General features: G+C 48.5%; 1 protein-coding gene across 1 annotated transcript in view; it reads right to left on the bottom strand.

The window, feature by feature from the left end:
• Cad96cb (protocadherin Fat 4-like Cad96Ca) overlaps positions 1 to 24,568 on the bottom strand; it is a 381,477-nt gene extending 356,909 nt beyond the window's left edge. Inside the window, exon 1 of the mRNA XM_077698388.1 lies at positions 24,411 to 24,568. Within this exon, the coding sequence (XP_077554514.1) occupies positions 24,411 to 24,555 (145 nt within the window). The 5' untranslated portion in view covers positions 24,556 to 24,568. The remainder of the gene's footprint in view (positions 1 to 24,410) is intronic.
• Positions 24,569 to 25,825: the final 1,257 nt, after the last annotated feature.

Here is a 25,825-nt window from a genome sequence, read left to right as displayed (position 1 = left end):
GCCGTTGCGCTCGGCTCCCCGTTCGTCTCGTGATCGACATGCTGCGGCGGACGCGGCCGCCGACCGCTGTCGGTCCACTGAACTCAGAGTGGGTGCACTCCCCTTGAATACCACACGCCGCCTGTAGACTCGGTCTCTACGAAGCCCTTATCTGGGAGTGACGGCACACCTTTCATTGTCTTCTGCCTGGAGGAGGTGGTGTAAGTGGCACGCTCCGTTGATTAGAAAGCCCTTCTTCACACGTGCGTACAGCTGACTCTGTCCGGATACCTCTATCTCGTGTTGCAGGGCGAGAGTAGGGCATGTGTGCCGTGGTGAACAAGCGCAGTACAGCATGTCTCCGTGGAACACAAGGAATAGAAGGGCTGTTTTGGGCAACGAAGGCAGAAAAAGGAGGGAGCCGAGTAATTTGGACGGGATGGCCGACTCGAATAATGACGGGGCGTGGTCTTGTCGCGCTCCTGCTTTTCACACTCGCGTTTTGTGGGTGTCAGAGATGAGAGAGGGCCTAAAAGGAAGAAGGGAAAAAAATCTATCCGTGCCTTTTTCCATCTCGAAGTAAGTAGCTCTGCCGATGTCATAACAATGGGGGAGGGAGGGCCCGAAGTTGTTGCAGAAAATGAAGGGGTGACCCATCCGCGAAATCGGATCTATATTGCGTAATAAAAACCTGTGCACCTTTTGAAGGACAAGTGGAAGAAAACGAGCTCTGAAACTCGCAATAATCCTGTCATTCTAAATGGTAGCATTGCAGAATGAAGAGGTGCGTGGCGTTGCAGGATAGTCGCTTTTCAATGCTTGAATTGTACTTTTGACGCCACGTTCAAGAAACGGCAGAGGTGAGCGCGCCCTGGTAGTGTTGCTACTGAGCTGCTTTGCAACCTCAGCAAAGAATTCTCGCAAAAACTTTTATCCCTTCCTCCTTCTTTTCCTTTCCGCTCTCTCCACTATCCCTGTCTTTTTTTCTCCCTCTTTCGCTCTCTCTCTCTCGCGATATGATCTGCTGTTCTAATCGATCAAAAGCAGGATGTTGTCTCTTTCTCGGTATTTCAATGTTATCCACGAAAAATCATATTCTTTTAGTTAGTACTGTTCAGAAAAAATGCGCCATCATAAAAACAAAAATTAGCACGTCCGGTTTTTATAACTATAAATCAACCAACTTCTATTCTGTTGTGGCCTGCTATTCCAGCAACTATTTTATAGTAAGGGTTACCTCATTACTTAGTTATTTTAACGTTTTTTTCAGACAAAGCTACTCCGGATTTAGGAAGAAAATGCAGTACCGATTGCGTCCTGGGGAACATATATTGGAGAATACCGTACAGCGCGAAATCAGCCTGCGAAACAGCTGCAACAAATCCTTACGAACGACTACCGGGTGAACCATGCGCGTTTGACACAACGCAGTGTTCTACAGCGCCTCCACAGTGACCGACAATCGGTACTTAAAATTAGAGCATCCGATGAGACACGCTATTGTTAGCACTTAATGGCTCGTTCAATATATTCCGACAGAATCGTAGTAGGAACGAACAAACCGAAACAAGGCAACCAGTGCATGCAATTAAACATTGAACGATGCGCACAGCGTCGTCGGCTTCGCGAACTGCAGGGTTACAATTAAATGGTGTGCGGCCACAAGGAAACAAGCATCCGCACGAGGAAATTCGCGGGCGAAGCACAGGGAGGCTTATTAATAGCGCGTGCAGATTGAGTTAATAACAATGCTCGCCACTAAGCGGCTTTGTGCTTTCATCGAAGACGCGTCGCCGTTTCATAGCGCACAGCTCCCGTCTCTCTCCCTTTCGGCCGGGCATTGTGAATCCACGGGCGCGCGCAACACGCAATAGTAAGTGCGCCCAGCGCTACATGTACCCCGGGAGTGTAACGCCCAACATTTGCGTGCTACGGAACCAGCGCGTTCATGCATATGTACCCGTCGTATAGCCTGGCGCCCCGACAACCTTCATCCCTTGGCCGTTTTTACGGTAGACGACTGACCTGTCTTCGAAAGTGATGTTGGGCGGGCTGTAGAACACAGCGCGTGCTTGCATACAAAGCATTGTTCTGGTATCCTGAAAGAATTGTGCCTCTCAATGTGCACCGCCGAGTCCTTCCACCTTACCCCGCTACGTGCGTCGGGAGCAGTGTTATAGCGGGGAGTGCCACTTTGCTTTTTCGTTAGCTGGGCCTCTCGATTGAAGAGGCTCGCCACAAAGTGCTTCAACTGCTGCTCCCTTTCTCGTCTTCTCCAGAAACTCCACCCACACGAGGAAACAAAGGGATCGCAGTGCGGAGTCACGTCTAAGCGTATGCATCCGAACTGGGGGGTTTATGCGCCAGGACGCATGCGCTTGCGTGCGTGCACTACGTGAGTCGCGAAGACGGGCACGCGCGCCGCAATTAATACGCGTACACCGTATGCGTATCCATCCACTTCGCGGTTCTGCGATAGCCGTCAATCTTGTTGGTGGACTAATCTGAGCGGCGGCCTTACCTGCTGCCTTACCGCAGGCGGCGACGGACCGCACGCACCTGGATCGGGCACCGCCAAAACGCTCCCAAGTACCGGCACGGCCCGTGCGGACAGTGTGCACGTGGCTGCGTGCTCGGCGAGGATATGCAAATGTCGTGTCGTGCAGTGCGGCCTCTGGGATGGCAGTTCAGAAATTTGTTCGATTAGTGGCCTTTCGGCTCTGCACCCCCACTCGCAAAACTACCCCGACATCCTCCATCACTACCGAGCTTCCCGCACGGACCTATGCCCCCGTATCCATCCCTATGGGCGTGGCCGACGTACACAATTGGGGACGACTCCAGACCGGTACCTACCACAACCACACCTTCCTCCATTGGATTTGCCCGACCTCATATATACTCCCCAACTGCCCGTAATGCCCCGTCACGTCAAATGCAAGAACTTGTTTGGTTTGAATGTGCCCTGCCGACCCCCGACCCCACACACCCTTGGGCAGTGGGAGAGCGCAGTGGCCAGCTCGCGGATCAGGAGTTCCTTGTGACGCGTGCCCGGGCCGCTGCAGCATAGCGTGTACTAACGGACTAGCGGACACCACATCACGCGTACCACGGCTCGCAAAAATTGCTGCTTTTCATAGACGCAGAACCTCTGGCGCAGTTGAACCCCATGGAGTTTACTTGCCTATCGAAAGGTGCCGATAGTAAACGAATGGAAGTCACTCTACCTTCTTTCCATTCATTTGTTACAGAAAGAGACTGCTTGATTCTACAAAACAACACGTTCCTGTCCATGTTGTCCGCAGATTCGAACAAATATACGCGATGAACCCGCTTACCAAATAACAGAAACGAATGGCAGGTCACCCGGGGGCCGCGGTGGCTGTTTGCCATTGCGATTCCAAAAGTAAAACCCGTTTGGTTTCCGGTTATTGCGCTATACGACAGCCGACTCTGTGACCGTGCGGCTAGGTAGTTCGCAATGGCCTCAAGCGACGAGGAAGATTGGTCAGCGAGCGATTGCCTGCGACGCCGCAGACAGACGAAAAGCGGTGGTTCACTCGTCGCGTGGTCTTAATGTGCAGCCAGCCCTCCGCTACTATACGTGCTTCGCGAGGTGCGGCTTCGGAGCGCAAAACCCCAATTTGAATTGTAGATTCTTCCAGGCTGCCTCAGGGTGCCGTGCCGTCAGTCACGCGAGACCTTATCTCAAGAAAACAGCAGTGAGCAGCCGAGAAACGCTGCGAACGCCTTGTGAAGCTAAAGAGGGTAAATCATACACGGACAACCTCGAAAAGGGTGCAAGAGATGTGGGAGTGAAGGAGCAGTATTGCCGTTGCATGCAATAGCAATAAGCCCCGTTGCAACGCTTGAGCGCACGGATGCTTAAGGTTTGCTGAATGATGGGCTAGACGGAGCATCGCTGCACCAAAGCTGTCATTAGAATCAAGGTCGCGGTGTTTGCACCCTGCTTTACTCGAGCGTGAAATTGGCGTGCTTCTAAGCCCATGCAACCCACAGCGGCCGAAGTGAAGCGGTTAGCAATATATAAGATGGCTTCATCTGGAAGGAATACCGTCCATAGAGTGTCGTGATAATATATGCTAGAGGGGAAACTCTGTCGGCGAGCCGAGCTTCAGCAAGCGTGCTGCGTCATGTATCGCAAAGAAATGTTTTATCGCTGCTTGGCATGACCCTCCAAAAAGCTTAATAGTTATCTCTGGCTGCAAAGAAAGCAATTATTTTGCAAAGTACCGCTTAAAGTTGTTTTATTATTAGAGAAATGCAGCTTCAAAAACTTATTTGCCATAGGTTTTTGAGAAGCTTCATACAACAAAAAATGTTGGTATGGCATCAGAAGCATCAAAAAGCTTGCTGGTATGACATCAGACCCGTATCCCTAAGGTGATAGGTTCGGGTCCCACCCGGGGAGCATGTTTTTCTACACTTCTTTTTTTACAAATATTTACAACAAAATTTCTCTTCCTATACAAGAAAGTCGTGAACTACCTTTCCTATGCACCCCGTGGATTTTTAATTGCTGGCATTCTTTCAGTGCATATGCAGGCTATCGTTATGTGTTTGTGTGTTGTATCGCGGCTGTAAGAAACAGAAACATCTTTGGAACTTAAGTCCGTTTCCGTGCTTTGAAAGTAAAAGCCTAGCGATTATCGAATACTTCTTCCCTACTACATCGTGTTTGCGTCTCTTCGCTTTCGTTTATTCGCCGGTCGACGTGAATTTCTCCCAAAGAAAGTCTGGACGCAATTCACGCTGCATCTTCCCCACAGCCAAAGCTCCCCACCGCGTGCACCCGTTCTACTCACGCGCCGTCATGTACTCCTCTTACGGGGCAATCACCAGGCCAGTGCTCCTTACGCCTCTGGCAGGGTGCCGAGTAAGTACAGTGACAGCGCTCTTATCTGCGGCTCGGGGACCCAGGTTCAAATCTCTCACAACCCCAACTGTATTTTTATTTTTTGTATTCGCGGACTTGAAGAGCAGCGGTGAGACCACCGAGCCTTGCGGTACCTAGCGAGGAGATACCAGAAGAACAGCTTTCAGGGGCTCGTACAGCAAGTGAACACGCTGAGCTAGAAAAATATGGTGAACAGGGTAACGACGGTAGCTACCGCCACAGGTTTCCAGGGCTGTGGAGACCTACCACTTTATGGGGGGCAATGACCACATCTAAGCTAGTCTTTTCAGAAAATGAACATTTATTTCATTCATTTATTCATTCCTTACAGCGGCGGCCATTTTGGTACTGTTCATGTCAACGACGACGATGGCGGTCACTTTTGGTGTTTGATGATCCATCCAAGGCTTTCGCTTTAAAAAACCCAAAACCTGTACTTCGTAGCAGTATGCTGACAACCTGCATATCTGGGCGTCCTTACGCAGATCGTGTTTGCCTGCGAGCGCCGAGGGCCGGTGCGTTTGCTTGAGTCCGGACAGCCTGAGCTCCAAGCACGCCCGCTCGCTTGCGATGGTATACGCGCGTGATTGCGCACACCCATCTATAGCGCGGCATGCTTCGCCGATTTCGATGGGCGTGTAGCCAACAAGGTGGTGGTCTGCCTCTCTGCACACGCCCTTTCTATCTCTGAAGCGAATCGCTTGAAGCGGTGCGCACGTCGTTGGGACCAGCGCCGCAAAGGTTGAATGCGACGCCCTGGGGCGAACGCAGAAAGCGATACAGTCAAGCCTCGTTATAGCGAAGTAGCATCGGGACAGCAAATTAGTTTGTTATATCCGATATTCGTTACAGGTGAAAATCGGCTCTAACAAATCGAAAGTCTGGCTCGCGCAAAAATATTTATTACAAAAATGCTTTTTTAAGGCTTCGAATCCACTATAAACAAGGCAACCTTTACCTTTCTCCTTGTTGCATTTCAAACTCAATGAACCGGAACATGAGTACGTGAAATTACAACAGAACGAAGTTCCTTGACAAAACAGCCCTGCGTCCTTGTTTATTTGACGAGGGGTGTGACCTCCGTCTGGTGTCCACTCACAGCACTGAGCAGGATGAAGCTTTCAACTGCGTTCACGGACAAAAGGGCGCTTACCTTCTGCAATTTCAGACGCCGGGTTTTTTTTCTTAAGTAGCTTGTCACACTCCTGTCAAATATTTCTTCGTTGTATCCGACATCGCGCGCGGCCCTCACGGTTTCAGTTTCGTTATAAAAGAATAACTGTCACTGAAATAAAGCGTGACCCACCAAAGTTTGAATTTAGTTCGCTATAGCCGATAATTCGCTATATAAGTGTTAGTTATAACTAGGTTCAACTGTATCTTTTCGGCCTGGCCCATATATGCATGCTTCATGTCGCCCTTATTCTATATTGTGAACTGCAATGAATATCACGCGCAGGCGAGCAATCTGGTTGAACAACCTTTCCGACAGGAACTGCGGTTTCGGAATCTCTTGAGCTTATGTGCGTCTGTTGTGGGATGCGAGTGCTGGAGGGCTGAAACGTCTATGGAATAACGTGAAACTTATGAAGGCAAGGCATTTTGAATGGCTCTGCTCCGAATAACAATGTTTCTAAGTCGGTGCCATGACATTTAAGAAACAAAAAATAGCGGTGTAAATCAGTCACCCTGACTGATACAATATGGCAGAAATGCGGGCTACACCAAGGCGATTGAGTCACAACAGCTGCCTCGTGGTGCGACGCTGAAGAGGCGAAAATCTGAAGGTAAGACTCAGGGGAAGTCTTTATCTCCTAGTTTCGATGATATCACTGCCCTAGTCAATGTGATGTAACATTCATGGTATACTTGCAGCGGGATCTAGGCGTATACGTACGCGTACGGTCACAAAATCACTGCGCCACGATTATAATTGTGGGGCAGTGACTTTGTGACGTACGTATACGAATATTCGCACCGCACAACAAAGGCTAACCTGTTATCTTTGTCTGGGAGAGCTCGTTACAACCAACTCTCGCTCAACCGAATTCGTTATAAGCAGTACTTCTTTAAAAGTGGTGCTGGTTTGCTTTGAACCGCAAAAAAACTTCGAATAAGGCGAGCATTCCAAGAAAGCGATTTCGTTCTAACGAAGGTTTAGTGCATAAGCAAAGGGCGGAGGACTTTTTTTCATGTAGAATGAATGATGGAAACTAAAATACTGCAGCAGGCTGTCCACAGTTCATTGATCTTGATCTCAAAATCGTTATTTATTTACGTGCGCTGCTCAATTCGCATCGCTCGTGAAACGACTTCTCGAATGACGGTGACCAGTCCCACGTCCCAGAGGTTGCTCGTGGTTTGAACTGGCGGCGCGAGGGTTCAGCGACCTAAGTCGTGCGCTATCATGACCGCGTTGATTTTCTGGCGTCATCGACAGGTCATCACGTAACCGAAATCGACAGAACGAAAGTTACGGTGAGATGGAAACGGCGGTCGACAACCATTCCCTCCGGAACACTCCCGTGCAAGAAAGCTATTTCACTCTACAGGAGTTCACTCGTCCCACGCACAGAATTGAGCTCCGGAAATGAGCTTCGGAGGCCTCTCAGACCCGTTCTCGCCGGTCTTGCACATCTGGTGGTAGACTGTAGCAGTGTTCTTAGCGACCTTAATTCGACGCGAAGACTTGGCGTTTTCACTTCCATCGTGTGAGAATACGACTTCAGGCACGTCTCCAAGTTGGACTTCGAAAACGTACGCGCGTAAAAGGATGGCTGTTTGGTCACGACTCGGCACATTTGAAGCAGATTTGACGCATTTGCCGCAAGCTGCGTTTCTCACGGTGGCCACTCACCACTGGCGAAGCTAAAAAGAAATGAGTGGAAGCCTACTGAACCGGTGGTTTTACCTCAAGCGACGACGTAGAGGACGTAGAAGTTACTCCCAGGATGTACCAAAATTGGTCGCAGGCATCGTGGTAATGATATACGCCAAGAACCTGCGTGTACGGGGGACGACTACGAATCATTTTGTCCAACTTTTTACGTGTTTAGCTGGAAAGGTGATTTGCATTGGTATTCTGGTGAACGGTAATAAAAGCTGTTGTGGGACTGCCACGAGTGAAGCAGGGCTTTCTTGCTTACAAACTACGCAAAACTACACCATGAACATAGGTGCCGCGACAGCACGATCAGTCTGGCCAGGGGCCTCGTAAAGCACCTTACGACTTGCGATTTTTTTTTAATCGGACGATGAGCTGTATGCGGAGACCCGAGCTAAAATCTGTCAGTATGTACGCACGAATGTCGCGAACTATCCTTACAACTAGTTAATGCAGCTTTTTCAGCAATTTGTTGTAACGTACGGGATCAGCCCAGATCACATTTGTGGCTGTTGAAGTGTTTTTTGCTTCTGGATCCCGCTTACGACACTTCTAGGTAGGTTCTAAGAACGGAGGACTTTATCCATACGTACGTCGAAAGGCGCCGTCATGGCCATGACATCTGCAACCCTAACCAATGGATGACCTATATTTGAAGGCGCATATGCTGGTACATTCTGTTCATATTTGAAGTGCCTCGGAAGCCGTGTTACGTGCGTTGTTGGCATAAAGTATTCGTTAATTTCCTTGCCTGGAGTCACCTCGTCTCCCTGGGTTCGATTCTCGTCCCATGCAGTGGTGTTATTTTTAACTAGAGTCACGTGTATTTTCCCAACCACAGCGTCGGATAAACCCGGATTTTTTCCCTATGAAGCACATGATGCTCTCGCATTAAAATTCACTCGTTTAAGCGCAGCGGTAACACTGATACGCTTGTTATTCCTTCTACGCATTTATATATGCTCTCTCCAATGCTGAGCAGAAACAAAGACAGAAAAAAGAAGCGCTCGCGCGAAGCAAATATACAAAAGACGCACTTTTCAAGTGAGCGTCTTCCTCTACGACCATTCCGTCGGTCACTGCGATGGGAAACGAAAATGGAAACCTTTCCAGCGACCGCCTCTCTCCCCGTGATTACCCGCCGCACATTGTCCATGCTCTCCGACACCGTGATTCGGTGCATCCCGCCATCAAATCGCTTTTCTCTTTCACTTGATTGCCGGCTTCTCCGCATGCGCCATTAACTCGCTCCTCTCTGACAGACAGCTGCCAAGCCAAGGTCTCGTAGAGGAACTCGCACTCCGTTCTGCGCCCGTCGTTGGGACGGTACGTGGCCTGTATTTTTTACCGTGGGTATGCCGCAGGGACCAGCCCTGTCCCCGCTGCCTTCGCTTCGTCGGATAATTCACAATGCTGCCAAGACCGCATTTCCAGCAGACGCTAATGATGGGCCATGGTTAGAAGCTGAGAATTGGCTGCCCTGCTCACGCGAAAATTGAGATTTATATAATGTCTCATCGTGCAGAATTAAAAATCAACATATCATTGAAATTCAGCCGTGCAGCTACAAATTTAAGCCACATGTTCCGTGTACGTGGCCATATGGCCGCATTTTAAAAAGGCTGATGTAAACTTTAGCAAGCTTGAGGTCTCCCATTAAGTAGGTTGACAGTTAATGGCTTAAGATAGAACAAGGAACACGGGTGATGGAGTTTCAGTTCTCGAACTGTAGTTTTATTCGATTATCCCTGCCGCTTACTCAACACTTTTCTTTTCGAATGGTCCCGAAACGTTCAAACAGGCAGTTTCTTTATCCTCTTCACGAATATTGGTGACGTTGGCGGTTACAGTGTACTGGTAAGTCCACATGGTAGAATTTAATAGATTGTAAGCATGCATGCAATAAATCGATTGCGCCCAATGTTACCCTTAAGGGGATTATAACTGTGAAATATTTTAACGCCAGTATTCAGAGTACGGATACGAGAATTAAATTCCTTGAACCGCTCAATGCAGGTACAAATAGGAGATCTTCATTTCAGAATATTTGTCACTGGGTGCATGGTTGTTGACTCAACGAAAACCGTCAAACGCAACAAGAAAAAAATATATAACACGAAGAAACACACCGCTTAAATAAAAAGCAAGTTTTCGAAGTTTTTCTTCGTTGTGTATCGATCTGAAACGATGAATATATCGTCAACTTCTCGTCAGCCCAGCGCGACCAGTGAGTTTTTTCTTTAATTAAGCGAATTGATTTTTGGTGAGCGGAGACACTTTACGAATTCTACACCCCTCCTCCCTCATAACTTCTATGAGAAAGAAGAAAGACGAACGCAAAGAAAACAACAACCCGAAAAGTTCGTACCTGTGACAGCCATCTTGAGCATCCGCTCCAAAGAAACCTGGCGCAAAATACGACGAGCACCTTACGTGATGCAGCACTGGCCGCGAGGAGGCCGGTAAAAGTAGGAGCCGAACCAAGTTCGTATAATCGCATGATTCCTGCTCACCCAGGATTTACGCAAAACCGAAAGACCGACGGCCGAAAGCAGGGTGACCGTGTAGAGAGATATCCCACACGCTAAGTCAATGAAGTCTGCTGCGCCCCCGACACCGCCAAATACGGCCATTTTCTGACGTCTCTCTCAGGCCGGTGCGTTTTCTTCTTGTTCGAGAAGAGGGGAGGGACGAAGCCGGATGAGGGGGGTTCATGGAAGTGATGGGAAGTCAGGTGTGCACTAGACGTATGGGGGATGGTGGAAGGGGGGTTGGCGCGAGGGCGGAGGGTCACTTCACCGCGAAACAATCAACGTCGGCTCGGGTGGTGAAGGTCATAGCCCCACACAACGTTCTCCCGCCCCCCTGCGCAAGGCTTCATTCCCGTCGACTGCATGATGCCGGCGCCGCCGAAGGGCGCTGTACTTGGCCGCGGTTCCGGGAGGGACGCACTGCTCGCCTGGTGCGAACGCCCGTGGATTTTTGTCCCAGAACCACTGCAAGCGGCAAATAGCTGCTGGGCTGTGCCTTCGACAGATAACTTAATGCCGAGGGAATGCAACTGGTACGGACAAACAAAACCGAGCGTGTATAACATTACAAAAGAACAGCTAGAGATAGAAAAGGGTGGGGGAGGGCAATGTATAACGCGATTCCTTGCCGCAGTCTGAGTCCATCACACGACAAACACTCTTATGCAGCAGGCATTCCATACGTGCAGACCACCATGTGCTCAAGAAAACCTCCCATTTCTTCCCTCAATACTGAGCAATGCACCGACTAGTACACGAAACTATCGTGGTTACTCGAATAGACAGTGACAATGTTGAACTGCGCCTCTTGGAAAATCATGTGACATAATGTACAGGTCGTCTTAGTCGTGTTTTAGCATCAGAATCTGTCTCTTCTTTAATTCGCGTTTTAGTTACAAAATTGAGCTTCTACTGTAAAACAGAAACAATGCTAAAAGCAACTTTCCCACCTTCGGATGCAGATGGCGAGGGCCGTACCGACGAACAAAGGTTCTTCCGATCCGGTTCACCTGTTTCACCGCAGAGAAACATGTGGGTGAAGACGGACGGCCCGACTGACCGGCGCTGACTCGGCGACCCGTGCATCCGTGTGTAATTGGCGCCCAACGTGGGGCGGACATAATGCCCCAACTGCTGCTTCGCTGCTAGGATTCGGCTTTTTCCCGGGCCTGCCCCAGTGTTCAAGGTGGTCTTTGCCCCCTCCCTCAAGGCTGTTAACTTGATTCTTTTCTCGGCTCCACTTTCTCCGAGGGGAGCCGATGCGTGGAGGGACGAAGCGTACGCCTAGGCCTCGCGGGTGGTCCGGACACACAGACGGACATGCGGGGAGGGCGCGCGCGCACTACTAGTTGAGACGTATGGACTCACACGTCGAGGGGACGGCTTGAAAATAATTCGAAAACCACTAACACAGTGACAGGACAACAGAAAGAGGGTAGTCGTTACCAGCGTACACGAGTAAGCTGTGTGCGCCGTGCACGACGTGGAATGCGAGGTATGCGCCAGGTGCGTAAGGAGACTATCCTTGAAAATGTCGGGCGTGACCACGGTTAACGTGTTTATTCTTAGCCACCGCATGGCCACCCAGTCTCTTCCAAACTCGTTGCTGACATCTTGTTATGTCAATTGGAGGCTGAATTGTGCCTTTAGGTTAACGCGGTGTGCGATGATATATGAGCACGCCATTGGTAAGGGTATGGCGCATGAGGAGTTGCCATCACGAGTGGCGCACGATGTTCTAAAAAGCGAGTCCTATCACTCGAAAACTTGCCGTCATTTGCCGTCGTCATGCGAACTGTAAAAGGTAACATGACCTACATAAAGAACATAGTAAAAAGGCATGATTCAAGACGGAAAAGGTCATCGTCACCGAGACTATTTTTCAGTTGACGCACATCAGTATACATAGAACGGAGGGTCCTATAAAAGCTAAATAAATGTTAAGAAACACACACAAAAAAACGTAAGGTGATAGGTTAATTGTTTGGATGAGGCTCATGTTAGTAAGCACCACACGCACAGCATATGCGCTAGGCATGGTTTCGAAACTACTTTGTGCTGTTCAAACAACTTCTGGAAAACTTCGCTCTGGAAATAACTCATTTGTCACATGAAATGTGCACGTTCTGTGTGTTGCCACTTAAAAGCGAAAATGGCTCGTAACTACAGTCGTGGATCTGAGTGTACATTAAGGCGTGAAGCACTGCAGCAAATTTATGTATTTGCTGCTATATTGTACCACCAATACCTTGATGCTGAGTGTTGCATGAGGGGTGGGCTTTGAACAGAGTTTGCTTTATGTGCATTTGTAAACGGTATTGAGCTGGAGTGAAGCACGATGTTGTCCGGAAATTCATGCCAGTGCTGTGCTGTTTTAACAAAAAAGATTGAATGTGTGTCCCGTGCAGTTCTGCGGGGATGTGAAGAAATAAGATGTGCGGGCATGATAAAAGATGAGTAAAGGAATCAAGGGAAGAATTTGCGAAGCAAGGCTCGTCCAGCGATCTGAGTGAAGCCTAAGTAAATAAAACTCGCCCTTTTATGAACGGATTCTAACATTTTAGATAAACTAAATTGACGTGGGTCCCGGATGGTGCAAGAGTGTTCAAGTTTACGACGAGCAATGTTAAGTTTCTAAGTGTTTTACAGAAAGAGGAGCAAGTCATAAGTTTCACCGGAGATTCCCAAAAACCTTATTTGCTCCGTCAAAGATATTTGTTACGTGGAATGAATAAGTAAGATCGGTTGTTACGGTTATGTTCAAATACCTATAGCAATCCACGGGAGATATTAGTAGCCGTAAATAAAGTAGAAAAGAATTGCCTGATATGAAAAGGAACGGCAGATGTTTTGTTAATGCACAGAGTCATTATCCAATTTCTCACCTTGCTTCAATTGTGAGTACACCATTTTGGAGAATGCGGGAGTCACTGGTATGGTTAATTGAGCCAATAATGATGCAGTCATGTGCGTGTAACCAGGTACTTGATATGTTAGCACGCCGGTCGTTAACATTAGCTTATTAAAGGGGGAGGGGAACTCAAAACCGTACCCTGAGGTACACGAAAGAAGAGATGACGTCGGGATTACGCTGTCTGGTTAGCATAAACAAATGGCAGGGTCAAGGATTAAGCGCGAAGGGTTTACAAAAGGCGTGGGCGGGATACCTTGTCAAAAGCTTCTTCGAAGCCTAAGAAAATGGTAAATATCAATACTTCAGCTGACGTCACTGATAAAGAGCGATAAGTGGCATGCCACATTAGCGGCATTTTTGAAACTTGTGCTGACTGAGGTTGCTCGTCATGCCCGCCCACGCACACAAAAAAACCCTTAAAAATTTGTCAGTTTGAGAACAGATTGCGTTTTATTACTGTGCGGCACACCCGTGCCACCGCAATTGTTCACAAGGTCACGAAGAAAAATGGGGCATCGTTTAGTTGACATGTTTATTATGACTGATCTTCTATATACATATGCCACTAATCCTTCCAGCGGCCCGCTATAATGTTGGTACGTTTCGTCTGCAGCCATGTGAGGAGTTCAATGACACCAATCGCGGAAATTGTTTTAAGTTTATGGAAACTCGTTGAGTCACCTCCGTCTCCGCTGCTTTGTTTTAGCCTCGTGTAAGAAACAAGGGGAAAAAAAGGTACTGGAAAAGATTACTCAGCACTGGGGACAAAATAGGCTGCGGTCGTCCTCCATCGGGCTCTTCTTTCTCCGTTGTAATTCCTTCGATGTCGTTTGCGTTACTATTTGCCCAAAAAAGCAATTTCAAAGCAATAATCTCGGTCTTTCAAAAAAGAATAAAGTGACCTCGACGAATGAAGAGGGTGCACAAATAACCGAGACCGCAGGCGTGTTTTGGCGGCTTCTTTTCTTTCTTGCTCCAGGTTCGTTTTCCATTTCCATTTGAAGTCGGTCCGCCAAGTCATTCCGAGAGTTCATCAACCTTGAGCAGCGCGCAGCCCAAAGGCATGGCTGGACACAATTACCAGCGAATGCGCAGGCTTAAGCACATCCTTCTCCACTTCCCGTTTCTGCGCGGCGTAAGTCCGCAGGCATTCCGCTTCGGACGCGAATATCACCTTGTCGCGAAACGCTGTTACCTGCTATGCGCGCACTCGTATACGGCAGAGAAGAAGATACGCTCGCTTTCAGCGTTGCATTGTTTCCTCGGAGACACATCCTTCATTTCGCGTTTTCCTCAGAACATCCTTCTGCCCTCCCTGCCTTGCTTGGCTCGTTCTTGTACTTCGTGAGCCACCAGGCACATCTCGGACTCGCAAGAGGACTAGCGCAGCGGCTGCGATGCGTACAGCGACGCAGTTTCGTTTTGTTTCGCATTGTTTCGCTTTGTTTTGTTTGCTTTCGTTTCGTTCTCTTGTGTTATTTTCGTTCCAGCCATAACAGCTGCTTTCATCCCAGACGACACGAATAAAGCAAGCAACCAACGCACTGGGAACAGGCAACTTTACTTTTCCTCTCTGCAGTCTTCCCCGAAACGATTGCCCCGCGCGTATACGCGACGTGCTATCGAGGAAAGCTTAATCGGCGCCCGCTACGCGGTGACAATCAATTTACGCTGCCGCAGACCGACAAGAGAACTGAACGAGAACGAAATAGGCCACACAAATGAACGAAGAAACAAACAGAAATGACGACAAGGCGGCGACTTTCTTCGAGGAAGTCCAACAGGGACCTTCGTGGCGAACGGCGGACGCATTTGGCGGTCGTCGCTAAATCGGAGACAAAACCCCCAACGGGCATTTTCACCATGCGCGTGTAAAAGGCTGTTAGCGAGCTGCGTCGTGCGCCCTCACCTCACACACGTGTACACACACACTGGTCACGTTCTTGTTTCTTGTTCTTCCCGTAAGCGGGGCTGCAGTATATACTTCGTCGACCGAAATATATTTCGGACGCGTCACGCATTGCTACACCGTGCGGTAGCAGCCCAGCAAAGGGCACTTCTCGTGTTCCAGACACACTGCACACACACGTTCTCCATCTCCGCCTTCTTCAGTCCACCTTAATTAACTAGAGCGTGCTGCAAAACATTGATAAGAGCCTGCCTCTAGGAACGACAATATTCGGCCGTCTATTTACAAAATGCGCCGCAAGGTGCGTCTAGACGAGCACCGAAGTCTTGACGACGACTCGCGTTTTGCAATGTAGTTAACAGATATGGCTTGCTACAGCGCGTTTTAATAATGGCTGTTCCCGGTCTAACACTCCCCCTACTAATGTATACTACAGGGAAATGTCACTGCGGTCGCGTGCCGTGGAGGGCACCGCCATAACAGCTATAGCAACTTTTTTCTGTTACTTAACTTGCCTTGCAACTAGGCTTCTCTTTCCTCCTGAAGTTAAAATCAACAAAGCGAGGTGATTTTTTTATTGTTACTCTTGCATGAATATTATAAAATATTTCCTGACAAATAAATCTTTTGTAGCCACACTTTCATATTGATAAAAAAACTTCAAATTATCTTTTACAATAATATTGTTGTTTTCTTACCGCCGCAGACAAATTTTGATCTTGTTGGCGAGCCATGGCAAGTAACGATGGAACGGTTCTCCGCGGTACATTACGGCACGCTCGCTGAATCGCGGGTCGTCTAGAGATTAGCGCCAGATTTCCTTCCAGTACACATTAGTACGTAAACATATGCCTAAAGAGCCCGCTCATGTCGGCAACACCCCCTCGAAGCGTTTCACACCAGTGCACTGAGCTGTATAGCTCATATTTAGAAACGCACCTGCTGAAACGTGTACCAAACCAACTTCTAAATTATGTCCCTCTCCGCGTGTCCCGTTTACAGTAGTGGGATAACACCAGACTAAAGGTTTAGCAGCTGATGCTAGAGCGAATATTTACACAACCAAATAATGGACCACCAAGGAGCACTTCTGTCGCTGCGTCGCGAACCTCAGTTCACAAAAATGACTAGAATTCGCAGTGGAAAGCTCACTTTAAACTAGTTTCATACCTTTCATTGTTTATTTCGTAGGTATTCCCACCTATTTCTTCGACCCCGCACGGCTTTGATCACCGCTGTAGAGAGTGACTCCTTGCCGCAATTCTTTTAAATGACTAAACATTTCTAAGTTGACTCAACAAGAAAACCATGTGTCCAACTGTATCGCATGTTTAGTCCCACTTCCGCCGCTTAATAAAAGGCCCTAGAGGCATTAATGTGTTGTTATACGACCACTTATATAATATCAGAGTCCTCTGAGGGACTCGGATAATGTATTGCCGATAAACAATGTATTTCCAGCAATGCATTTGTGTACAGCCGACTCTAGAGGGGCTCGGTGTATAGCGCTTTGTAAGAAAATATAGGGTCTTAAGGAAGTATTTAATACACGGCCCTACCGCCCTCATGCCTTGATGTCAGTGATTTTACTGCTATGGGAAAAATGTATTCCCAGCAGTTCATTCGGGTATAACGAAGCTGATCATTAAGGACTTGTATAATAGAACTTAAGACCACTCGAGCACCTGAGGAGCCCAGTTTGCGGGTGCGTGATGTTCAGCAGGGCTTATAAATTTCTGAATTTTCTTCTTGTAACTGAACCATAATAGTTTCATTCTCTGTAAGCCTGCGGCCGTAAGCACACCGTCGTTACGACCTCTCCACCTTCGGGAAGGCGGTGTGTAACAATCGCATGTGGCCTAACGATGTCATAAGCCCACCCAGGGTTGTTGAGCGGCCAACTCGTTTCCGCCAAAGAGCAATGCGCTGCCAACTCAAGGCACGAAATCCCTACACCTAAGCGCGCACTTACGGCAGAGGATCAACGCGCATCTTACGGTGCTCCTAATTCGATTTATCTCCGTCGGCCCACTATCTTCTCGTCCCGTCACGACAATCTCGCGTGCTCGCATTTAAAGGGGGTCCTGCCTACGTGGTTGACGACTTCGGGTACGACTTCCGTATGCTGCCAGCGGCGCTGGATAGGCGAGCCATGATCCGCGCTCCCGCACTGGCAGAACCAGTAGAAGAGCGCGGACAATCAACGCTCCATCACTTCTGTACACACGCGATCGGGCGAAGAGATCGCTCCCAGACTCCGCGGCACGTAGACTTCGAGCTCCACATCGCCAAGGAAAGCTGATGCCAGCACTATTATACCGCCGGGAACGACGTTGTTTCGTGCCCGCAACAGTGGTCGGTAGGCTTAAAGACCGGGGCAAGAATTGAGAAAGAGCGTAGCCGTGGCTGTAAACCTAAAGACGCTGAGGGCGTGCTCAACGGTTGAGCGGGTTTGATAAGTGACTCAGATTGGACGAAACGTTGCTCGGTTCCTTCCTTTTTTCTTTCTTCTTGCTGTTCTCTTACTACTTCGATTAAGTGGAGGCGCAATGATTTGTAGGCAAGATGAGGAACCAGTGTGAATTTGTGGGGCGCTCGTTCGGGAGTGGATACTTCTGTACCTATTTCACACACGCTTGAGCGGGAGTCGTGATTCACACATGACGGGATTAGTCGAGATTTTCGACCAGCATGCAGAAGGAAATAAAATCGCGCGTAGGATCTGAGGCCCCAAATCTACAAGTCGTCGATGGTGGCGGCTAAATATTGCAGGCCGTTAAGAGTTCCGCTTTTTTTTTTTGCACATTGTGGAAAGCCCCCTAACTGCGCGCTTTTACCAGTAGAAATGTTTCACGTCCGCAATTACAACATATGTGCGTAAGTGTTCTGCTAAACACGCCCCATATATGTCCGTGTCTCCCCCACACGGAATGATTTAAGATTATTGCCCTTTTGGTTATCGTAGCATTTCTTTAATGCGAAAACGGTTTAAAGCTTAGTTGAGGTATTAGAGCATAGTTTCGCAATTAAATGGTCCACGTAGTCACGGAGCTACGCAGTCTTATTCAACATTTGCCATTTAACCCTAGCCTTGATCCCGTCGTCGGGCACGGCAGCTATATCCCCTCGTGGTCTTATGTTAGCACGGTCATTATGCATGTGTTACTTTCAAAGCGGCTGGTAGAAAAAAAAAACCACTGCGTTATTCAACGGGTTAGGTGCGGCAAGTTTATGAGCATTGGTGGATACGACAAGCCGTGATTTGTAACCTTGCCCCAGTGACACACTGCAGGTCAATAAAAGAATGCGCTCAAGAACGTCTTTTCGAGGAAACCCGTAATACACTATAAATTAATTTAGACCCGTAATTGAGTAAATAAGTGTAACACCCGTACACCCTATCGAAAAAACATAGGAAAACACGTTTACCGGCGTTTTGTCGTTCATGGCACCCTTACACCCTAGAAAAAGCGCACACGCTTACACCGAAGCAAGCCCACTTGGGTCGTGTCCCTTTCACAGTCCCTGTCTATTTTTGTGCTCAACTGTATGAACCATGGATTCCCAACAAGGCCAATCAATCATGTTACTTGGCATATATATAACCTCTTAAAGGGCGTATCGCAAATTACACCGATTGAAAGGGTGTTCTTTTTTGTTTTTTGGTGGGGTGTATGGATGTTAGTTAAAGACAAAAAGGCGTAAATCAATTTACAGTGCACGGACATTTACTTCGCCCTGACTTTTATAAAGTCAGTGGTTGCACAAGCGAGTGCGTTCATACGGAGCAACGTTACTCTAGTAACGTTGATACGGAGCGCATGGCTCCGAACGTGTTGTGATGGCCTGTTTCAGGAAACGGGTCGGCGCATAAGGCGGCTCTTGTTGCGCATGCGCTGTGAGTTAAGTTGCACTCTGTTTGTGTATAACTAAAACACTTACACCCTTTCAAAAAAAGCAAAGAAAGACACCCTTTGTAAGGGTGTAATTAACGATAACACCCTTTAATAGGCTGCATTCTGGTGCTTTTGCTTGAGTGTAAGGATATTATAAACGTAAAAACACCCGGAAGGGTGCTTTTTGTTTTTTGCTAGCATGCGCAAATCCAACGTGGTTGTCGAGCAGGGGAGTAGTTTGCGAAGGGCTTACGAAATAAAGATACGCGTTAAGAAATGACTGGTAATTTTTACGGTTCACATTCCAGTGAAAGCGCGCACAGGGCATAGCGTTTTGTTCTATTTCTATGGTGGAGGAATGAGTTATAGTTTTACGTAGCCAGTTCAACGCCCTCGTTTTCCTCTGTGCAGGTAGCTGGTTGGTACTACTGCATGGATTTGAATAAATCGCGAGGTTGATTAATAACAGTGGGGGGATCTGGTAGCCCATGGAAGTCAGAGTATGCTGAGCGGATGACGACACACTGAACTTTGCCGGTCAAGCCTCGGCGAACGGTACAGGCTGACCCGCTAATACATAATGACCGGCTAGTTACTAAATCGCTTAATTATGTCGACCTTACGTGCTTCAGAGGAACTATCAGCGCTTGTTCGTTGTGGGCAAAGCAGGGTTGCGTCCGTTCGATGATTGTTTTCTCAAGGAAACCAAGTGGGCGGTAATCCTCGGCGATATTTAAATTGCCGTTATTTATTTCGCCTCAGCACTGAAGTTTCGGCAACGCTTCCGTGGCACTCTTGCGCACCGCGACCTGCTTCCAGCCAGATTCGCACGAGACTAGCCATGTGCAATGAAACGGGGCCTCGATATAACTACTTTTAAACGCGTAGTTTGTAGTCACGATGTTTTGTTAACTGGGAAATCAGCACGATTAGCATCAGTTAACGCCCTCTTAAGGCATGCATTAATTTCGCGTACCCACTTGTAACGGGCCTCTGACGTTAATAATGTGGTCCGGACATATTTCATTGTCGTTGTTGCTGTTGTTTACACCATCGTTGTTGTTGTTGTCGGTGGTACTTGTTGTTCTTGTTTTCCTCGTCGTTGTTTTTGTTTTTGTTGTTTTTGTTTTTGTGATTGTTGTTGTAGACTTAGGAAAATGATAACCACAGTATCGACACTTTCTGTGTGAATTGCCACGCTCAAAGAGTCTGAAATTTTGTTTTAAAATGGCGCTTGCTTTTAGTCTAAACAGGTATTGCAAAGAACAGAAAAAAAAACAATAAAATAGAGGGCACTGACCTGTTGAAGGTCTGGAGATTGATTGCAACGTGCCGAACTAACGCGGCTCGTGAGACAACAGCGAGAATCCCCCGTAAATTATGGTTACTGTGAAGGATACGATGACTACCACCGCAAGATGTAGACGCGTTTCAAGCTCAGCGAATTCCGTTCCTTTCATCGCGCACTTTCCCCGCGAATTGCGAATTTTCTTTGAATATGGCGGTCAGCAAACCCTTTGCAGCCTACAAGTTGCAACCAAGATTGCAGCTACAATTGAAACAAAGCAAGAGTGCCACTAGCAACGACAAACGAATGAATCGGAGCTGCGCGAAGGAATGCGGCTCGGATAGAACACGCTCCGCATTCTTTTGTCACGAACCCGGGCACGGTCTTTTCGTTTCGAAACTCCGGTCACCCTCGGGGAAAGTGGACAAAAGTAGTGAGTAACCAGCAGTCAAGACGTTCAACAGTGTGACTGTGATGATACCAGGAAAAGGATACCAGGATGACGAAGGAACCGGGTATAACAAGGCCAATATCCCTAACGCGGGTATGCGCCATAAAGGAAGAAGGGGGTGCAAGAGGAGGAAGACGTCGGATGACGGAACGCAAGACCGGCTGGAGCGAAGGGCTGCTCATCGAACGTGACCTGGCGCAGCGAGAGCACGCACCCAAGTCACGGTGACCGTGCCGTAGAGCCGGGACGTCGACAGCTCCTGCCGGCACAGCGGGGCCCGCGCTGTAGGGCCGGGCACCCGTCCATCTCCAGGCACCCGAGTTTTTCACCGGGTAGTCTAACCCTCGTTCCGTCCTGCGGGGGCCGCCACGGCATCGGGCGGATCACTTGCTCTTCCCACAAATCGAGGCACCCGTGCCTTGCGCCGGGGAGCCTCGACTCGCACCGAGTCATCAGGCCACCACTGTTCACCGGTGATCTACCGCTCCTACCATTCAAGGCAGCAGCGCCAAAAAGACCCGAACGGTACGCTACAGCCACTGGGCACTCTAGAACGTGAAGCCGTCGGGCACGCTTACGCTTCTACAATGGATGCGCCTTATGCCGTACCTGAAGAACTGTGAGCTCGTTCTTGTCTTTGTCTTCGTAGTGACACTTAGCGGGTCCTAGAACTATTGTTCTTAGTACCAGGACCATTCTATTAAGCTTTCCTTTTTGTAGAGTGTGTGTTTATTGTCGCTCCCTTTGCTGCGTCTTGAGGTTTTGAGCTTATTTAAATGAGTCTGGTTTCTCTCGAGACCCGTGTTGCCTCTCGTCTTTTGCCCGTCAAGTGTGCGTCGTCTCGTTGTTCATTAACTTCGAACCCTGACATCATCACAGTGACCTACTATGGTCAGTCGGATTTTTGAACGATGCGAACCGATAAGGGCCGTATCCTGCCACAAGCCGGGTGACCTGCGGACCAGCCGCGTATGTACCACGCCTGCAACGCATTCGCGATTTCTCGTCCCCGTTTCTTGTGCTGTGAACGAAGGCATAGGGTACAATTTGTCGAAACCGAGCGAGCGCGTTGTGACAGTGTCGTGCCTGTGTAGCATAGCAGTCTTGCTAGCGCTTGCAGCCAGACCCACAAGCCTGCAATGCGGGCCCTCTCGGGTCGCCCGGGATGCTGAGGCGTGAATGAGGCTTGAGGTCGACACTCACTCCGCCGGACGTGTTCCGGTGCTGGAGCGGAAGGCGACCCGGCCGGCTAACGGGGCGTGCGGTCGCTATAGAGAACCGCGACAGGTGTTGTCCAGAAGTGCCAGATCCAGGTTGTAGATTGGCCGCCGCGTGCGGTGTGCGCGAGAGCCGGCACGAGAGACGGACGGACACGGGTCGTTCCTTTCTTCGCGCATTCGCTTTCAACCGGCGGAAGCGGTGCTCGTAAGGTGCGGCCGCTCCGTCCGCCAAAGGCGGGAGTTAAGAAATATGGGTGGCGCCTGTCGCCTCACTAGCATCTTTTGTATTTTGATGCCATTGAAGACAAAGCCTACCGTTGCCGTAGTACCACTCAATGACAAGCCGTGAATCGATTTTTTCCTTTTCTTTTCTTTTTTTTTTGCGTAGGGGAAGTGAGAGAAATCGATACGACATGCATTTTCGGTTCATTTCGATATTTGCACGGGAATTTCGTGGTATTTTTTCTTAACCGGCGACGTCGCATATGGACGCGTGGATCAGAACGCTATACTACGAGGAGTGTAGGTAGGTACTTGGAAAATTCGCGTCACCATATTTTCAGTTATACAGCAAACCCTGCTATGAAGAACCCGCTTTGTTTGAAGTTTAGCCTTATTAGAAGCTTTTTATGATTCAAGCTGCAATAAACAAGTAGAGAAAATGGTCACCACTTCTAACAATGTACCACTTTTAGCAATGCCAGTTTCCTGCTCTGGAAACTTTCTTGCAATGAGGGCACGTTAAATTCTACACGCTTTAGATCATAAATCAAGTTGGTTCTCCGGCTGACTAGGCGCGTCCACTACAGTCGAAAACGAACGAATTCGATAACGAACGAGGGGGCAGCTGACCTTACGGAACCAGTGGAAATCAGCCCCGCTTGCGTGATCTCCGGACCTTCTTGCTGCAGCCGAAAGGAAGGAAGGAAGGAAGGAAGGAAGGAAGGAAGGAAGGAAGGAAGGAAGGAAGGAAGGAAGGAAGGAAGGAAGGAAGGAAGGAAGGAAGGAAGGAAGGAACGAAGGAAGGAAGGAAGGAAGGAAGGAAGGAAGGAAGGAAGGAAGGAAGTCAGCGGCATTCCCAACCACTAGAATACGACAATCTTGCAGGAAGGAAGATAGCGGGTCAGCGTATAGTACATGTCGCAACGCCTGTACCCAACCACGCGTGCCTTCTTCCATTGTGCTGACGTGCAGGTCCATCTCTTATTTCACCCCCTCGCATCCCACCTTCGACGGCCGCTGCGGTGATAATTGTCTTTGAATGGCACGAGGTGGAGAGATTCTCTCACGATGCCCGGCTTCGTTTCCCGCGCCACGTAAGGAACGCGTTTCAGCCTTATGGGAGTTATGGGGAAGGGATACCGACCTCAGAATAAAGAAAAGTGCTTAGCATTCTTGCATAGACACTTATCAGCCATTTGTTTAGGCAATTTCGGCTCGCGGTTATTTTTGGCATTGCGAATGCGCGAATTTGAACAGGACTTGATAGCGTGTCCTGTTCTCTAGACTGCCTTGGTTATGCGTGTACATCCTGACATAAGCTGTACACGCATAACATAAGCTGTAGAGCCTTACGGAGACATATGCTTCGAATTTACCTCGCCATTGTGCTTAGCTAGCCATCTGTTCCTGTTAGAAAATGTAACCGTACGCTATCCCTTCCCGTTGTGGTAATTGTGTTCCCTCGTGTACAAGCGTTCACGTGACACGTGAACAACACTCGGTGACGGCGTAGACCTGGTACCTTTGTGAATTTGTATACCTTTGCGGCAAGCATGCAACTGCCTGAAAAATAAAACACCTGAACGTAAACGACGAGAGGTGCTTGCACATATTTCTAGACTGTATACGCTTTTGTGACTGCTCCATAATCACCTCGCGCTTAGAAACTGCTTTCCGAGCTCCAACTTTTTGGCACGCCAAGCAACTTCTAGAAACTCTAGAAACCTACCTCACTGCGCGGAAGTCACAAAAATGCGGTGGCCATGCGTCTGCAACGAATGCACTTAAAATGGCAACAACGCGTCTAAAAAAAATAAAACACCACAAAAATAATCCGCTCCAAAAGAAGGTTGGGCAAAGATGACCATGTGCTCCACGCGATAGCAGACGACAGCTGAAATTGTAGTGTTAACCTGTAGGCGTACCACCGGAGAATGTCCACTGTTCTACCCCCGACCCCGTCCCACCAAACGAGAGGTGGGGGCATAAAACTGGGTCTTTCCACGCCAAACTGAGAGTTTGTGGCACCCAGTAGTAACACATCGTTCTTTCCCGCCCAGTTAAAATAGTTCCTGCACGGCCACAGTCGGTGAAGTTCCGGCGATGAAGACAGCTCAGGAGTTCTGGCGTCGTCGACTCAGTTTTAAACAGTCGTGTTCAGCAGAGGACCTATAGAAATCTAACCGTCTAAAGCTCACCTTGAGTGGAAGTGGTCGTCTGGGCGAGGGCACCAGCGGCGAGCAGAAGGGCTTGCGCGGCAAGCCATGCGACGCCACGGACGAAGCGGAAGTCCAGTTTCCGCCATTTTGTACGCAGGCCGGAAGTCGTTGCCGCCGCCGCCATGGCGCCGCCGCTCCACTTCCACGCACCTGGGAAAAAAAGGGGAAGAAAGTTGTGAGACGATGATGCACGCGGCACACATTTATTCCATTACGACGCTGCAACCACGTTACAATTGTTTTCCCGCGCAACTCTCCCCGCGTCCGGCATCGCGCCAACGACGTCGGTCATTCGCACGGAGCTTCTAACTGAACGCTGCTGCCCTTGATGTTCCTCTCGCTCAGCGCAGAGGCGGCCTTTTCTGCTGCTCTTCCCGTGTACTGCTCCCGTGATCGCTGTTGCTTTCTGTCGGGTCGCCCATAAACGAAGTGCGCCCGAGTTGGGCCCTAAGTAATCGGCGAAAGTGGTATACGTCGAGTGATTGAATGGAGAGTAAGGCCGGTCACGAGCTGTTTTCAAGCTTCCCGCTGTGCGTATCGTATAGATGCCTGCGACGAGTTGAGGTGAAAGCTGGCATCCTTTTATACTCTCCCGGCAATATGGCGGGGCAATAATGGAAGCATTAGGCAAGTGTGTGGTGAGGTCGGAATGGCGGTGAAAGAGTGCATGGAAGTGATGTTTCGTTCCTAATCCTGCTAGCAGTCCGGCGAGGGATTAGATGACACCACTGCCCCATGTGAGGAGGGAATCTTGGTCTAACACCTGAGTGCGGATTTGGACACAGACTTCAAGAACCTTGAAACATACACGGGTAGTTATTACGCTGCAAAAGCAAACAAACAAAAAAGAGCGATCACGCACGACCAACCGCAGTAAACGCGCAATTTCGGTGTGGTTAAACAATCGCAACCGCCGTTGCTTCATTTCATGTAAAACTTGTATTCTGCAATGAATTCGCCTCCTTAACAACCACGTTGCTCCAAGGAAAGTTGGGCTGCCACGACTCCAGGCTCACAAAAAAAATTCTGACCGGTCCGCATTTAGCTATTATTGCACATACATAGTTATTTACTTTATTTTAGTTATTTATCTACCACACTAGATGTTATTATTGCTTGTTCTTATTTTGTTGCCACTCTTGCTCGTTCTTGTCATGTTCTTTTTCTCTTGTTTCACTGACTTGTTGCTGTATTTTATATCTAGTTTTTGTATAACTTCTATTGTTATTTTTTGATGATCTGCCCTTTTGCCCCCCTTACCCAATGCCCTGCTGGGCCTGTAAGGTATTTTGAATAAATAAATAAATAAATAAATAAATAAATAAATAAATAAATAAATAAATAAATAAATAAATAAATAAATAAATAAATAAATAAATAAGTAAATAAATAAA

The sequence above is a fragment of the Haemaphysalis longicornis genome, unplaced genomic scaffold (genome assembly GCF_048455015.1).
Source record: "Haemaphysalis longicornis isolate Haplotype H1 unplaced genomic scaffold, Haemaphysalis longicornis Haplotype H1 scaffold_2, whole genome shotgun sequence".
NCBI lineage: Eukaryota > Metazoa > Arthropoda > Arachnida > Ixodida > Ixodidae > Haemaphysalis > Haemaphysalis longicornis.
This window is presented reverse-complemented; position numbering and strand designations above follow the sequence as displayed.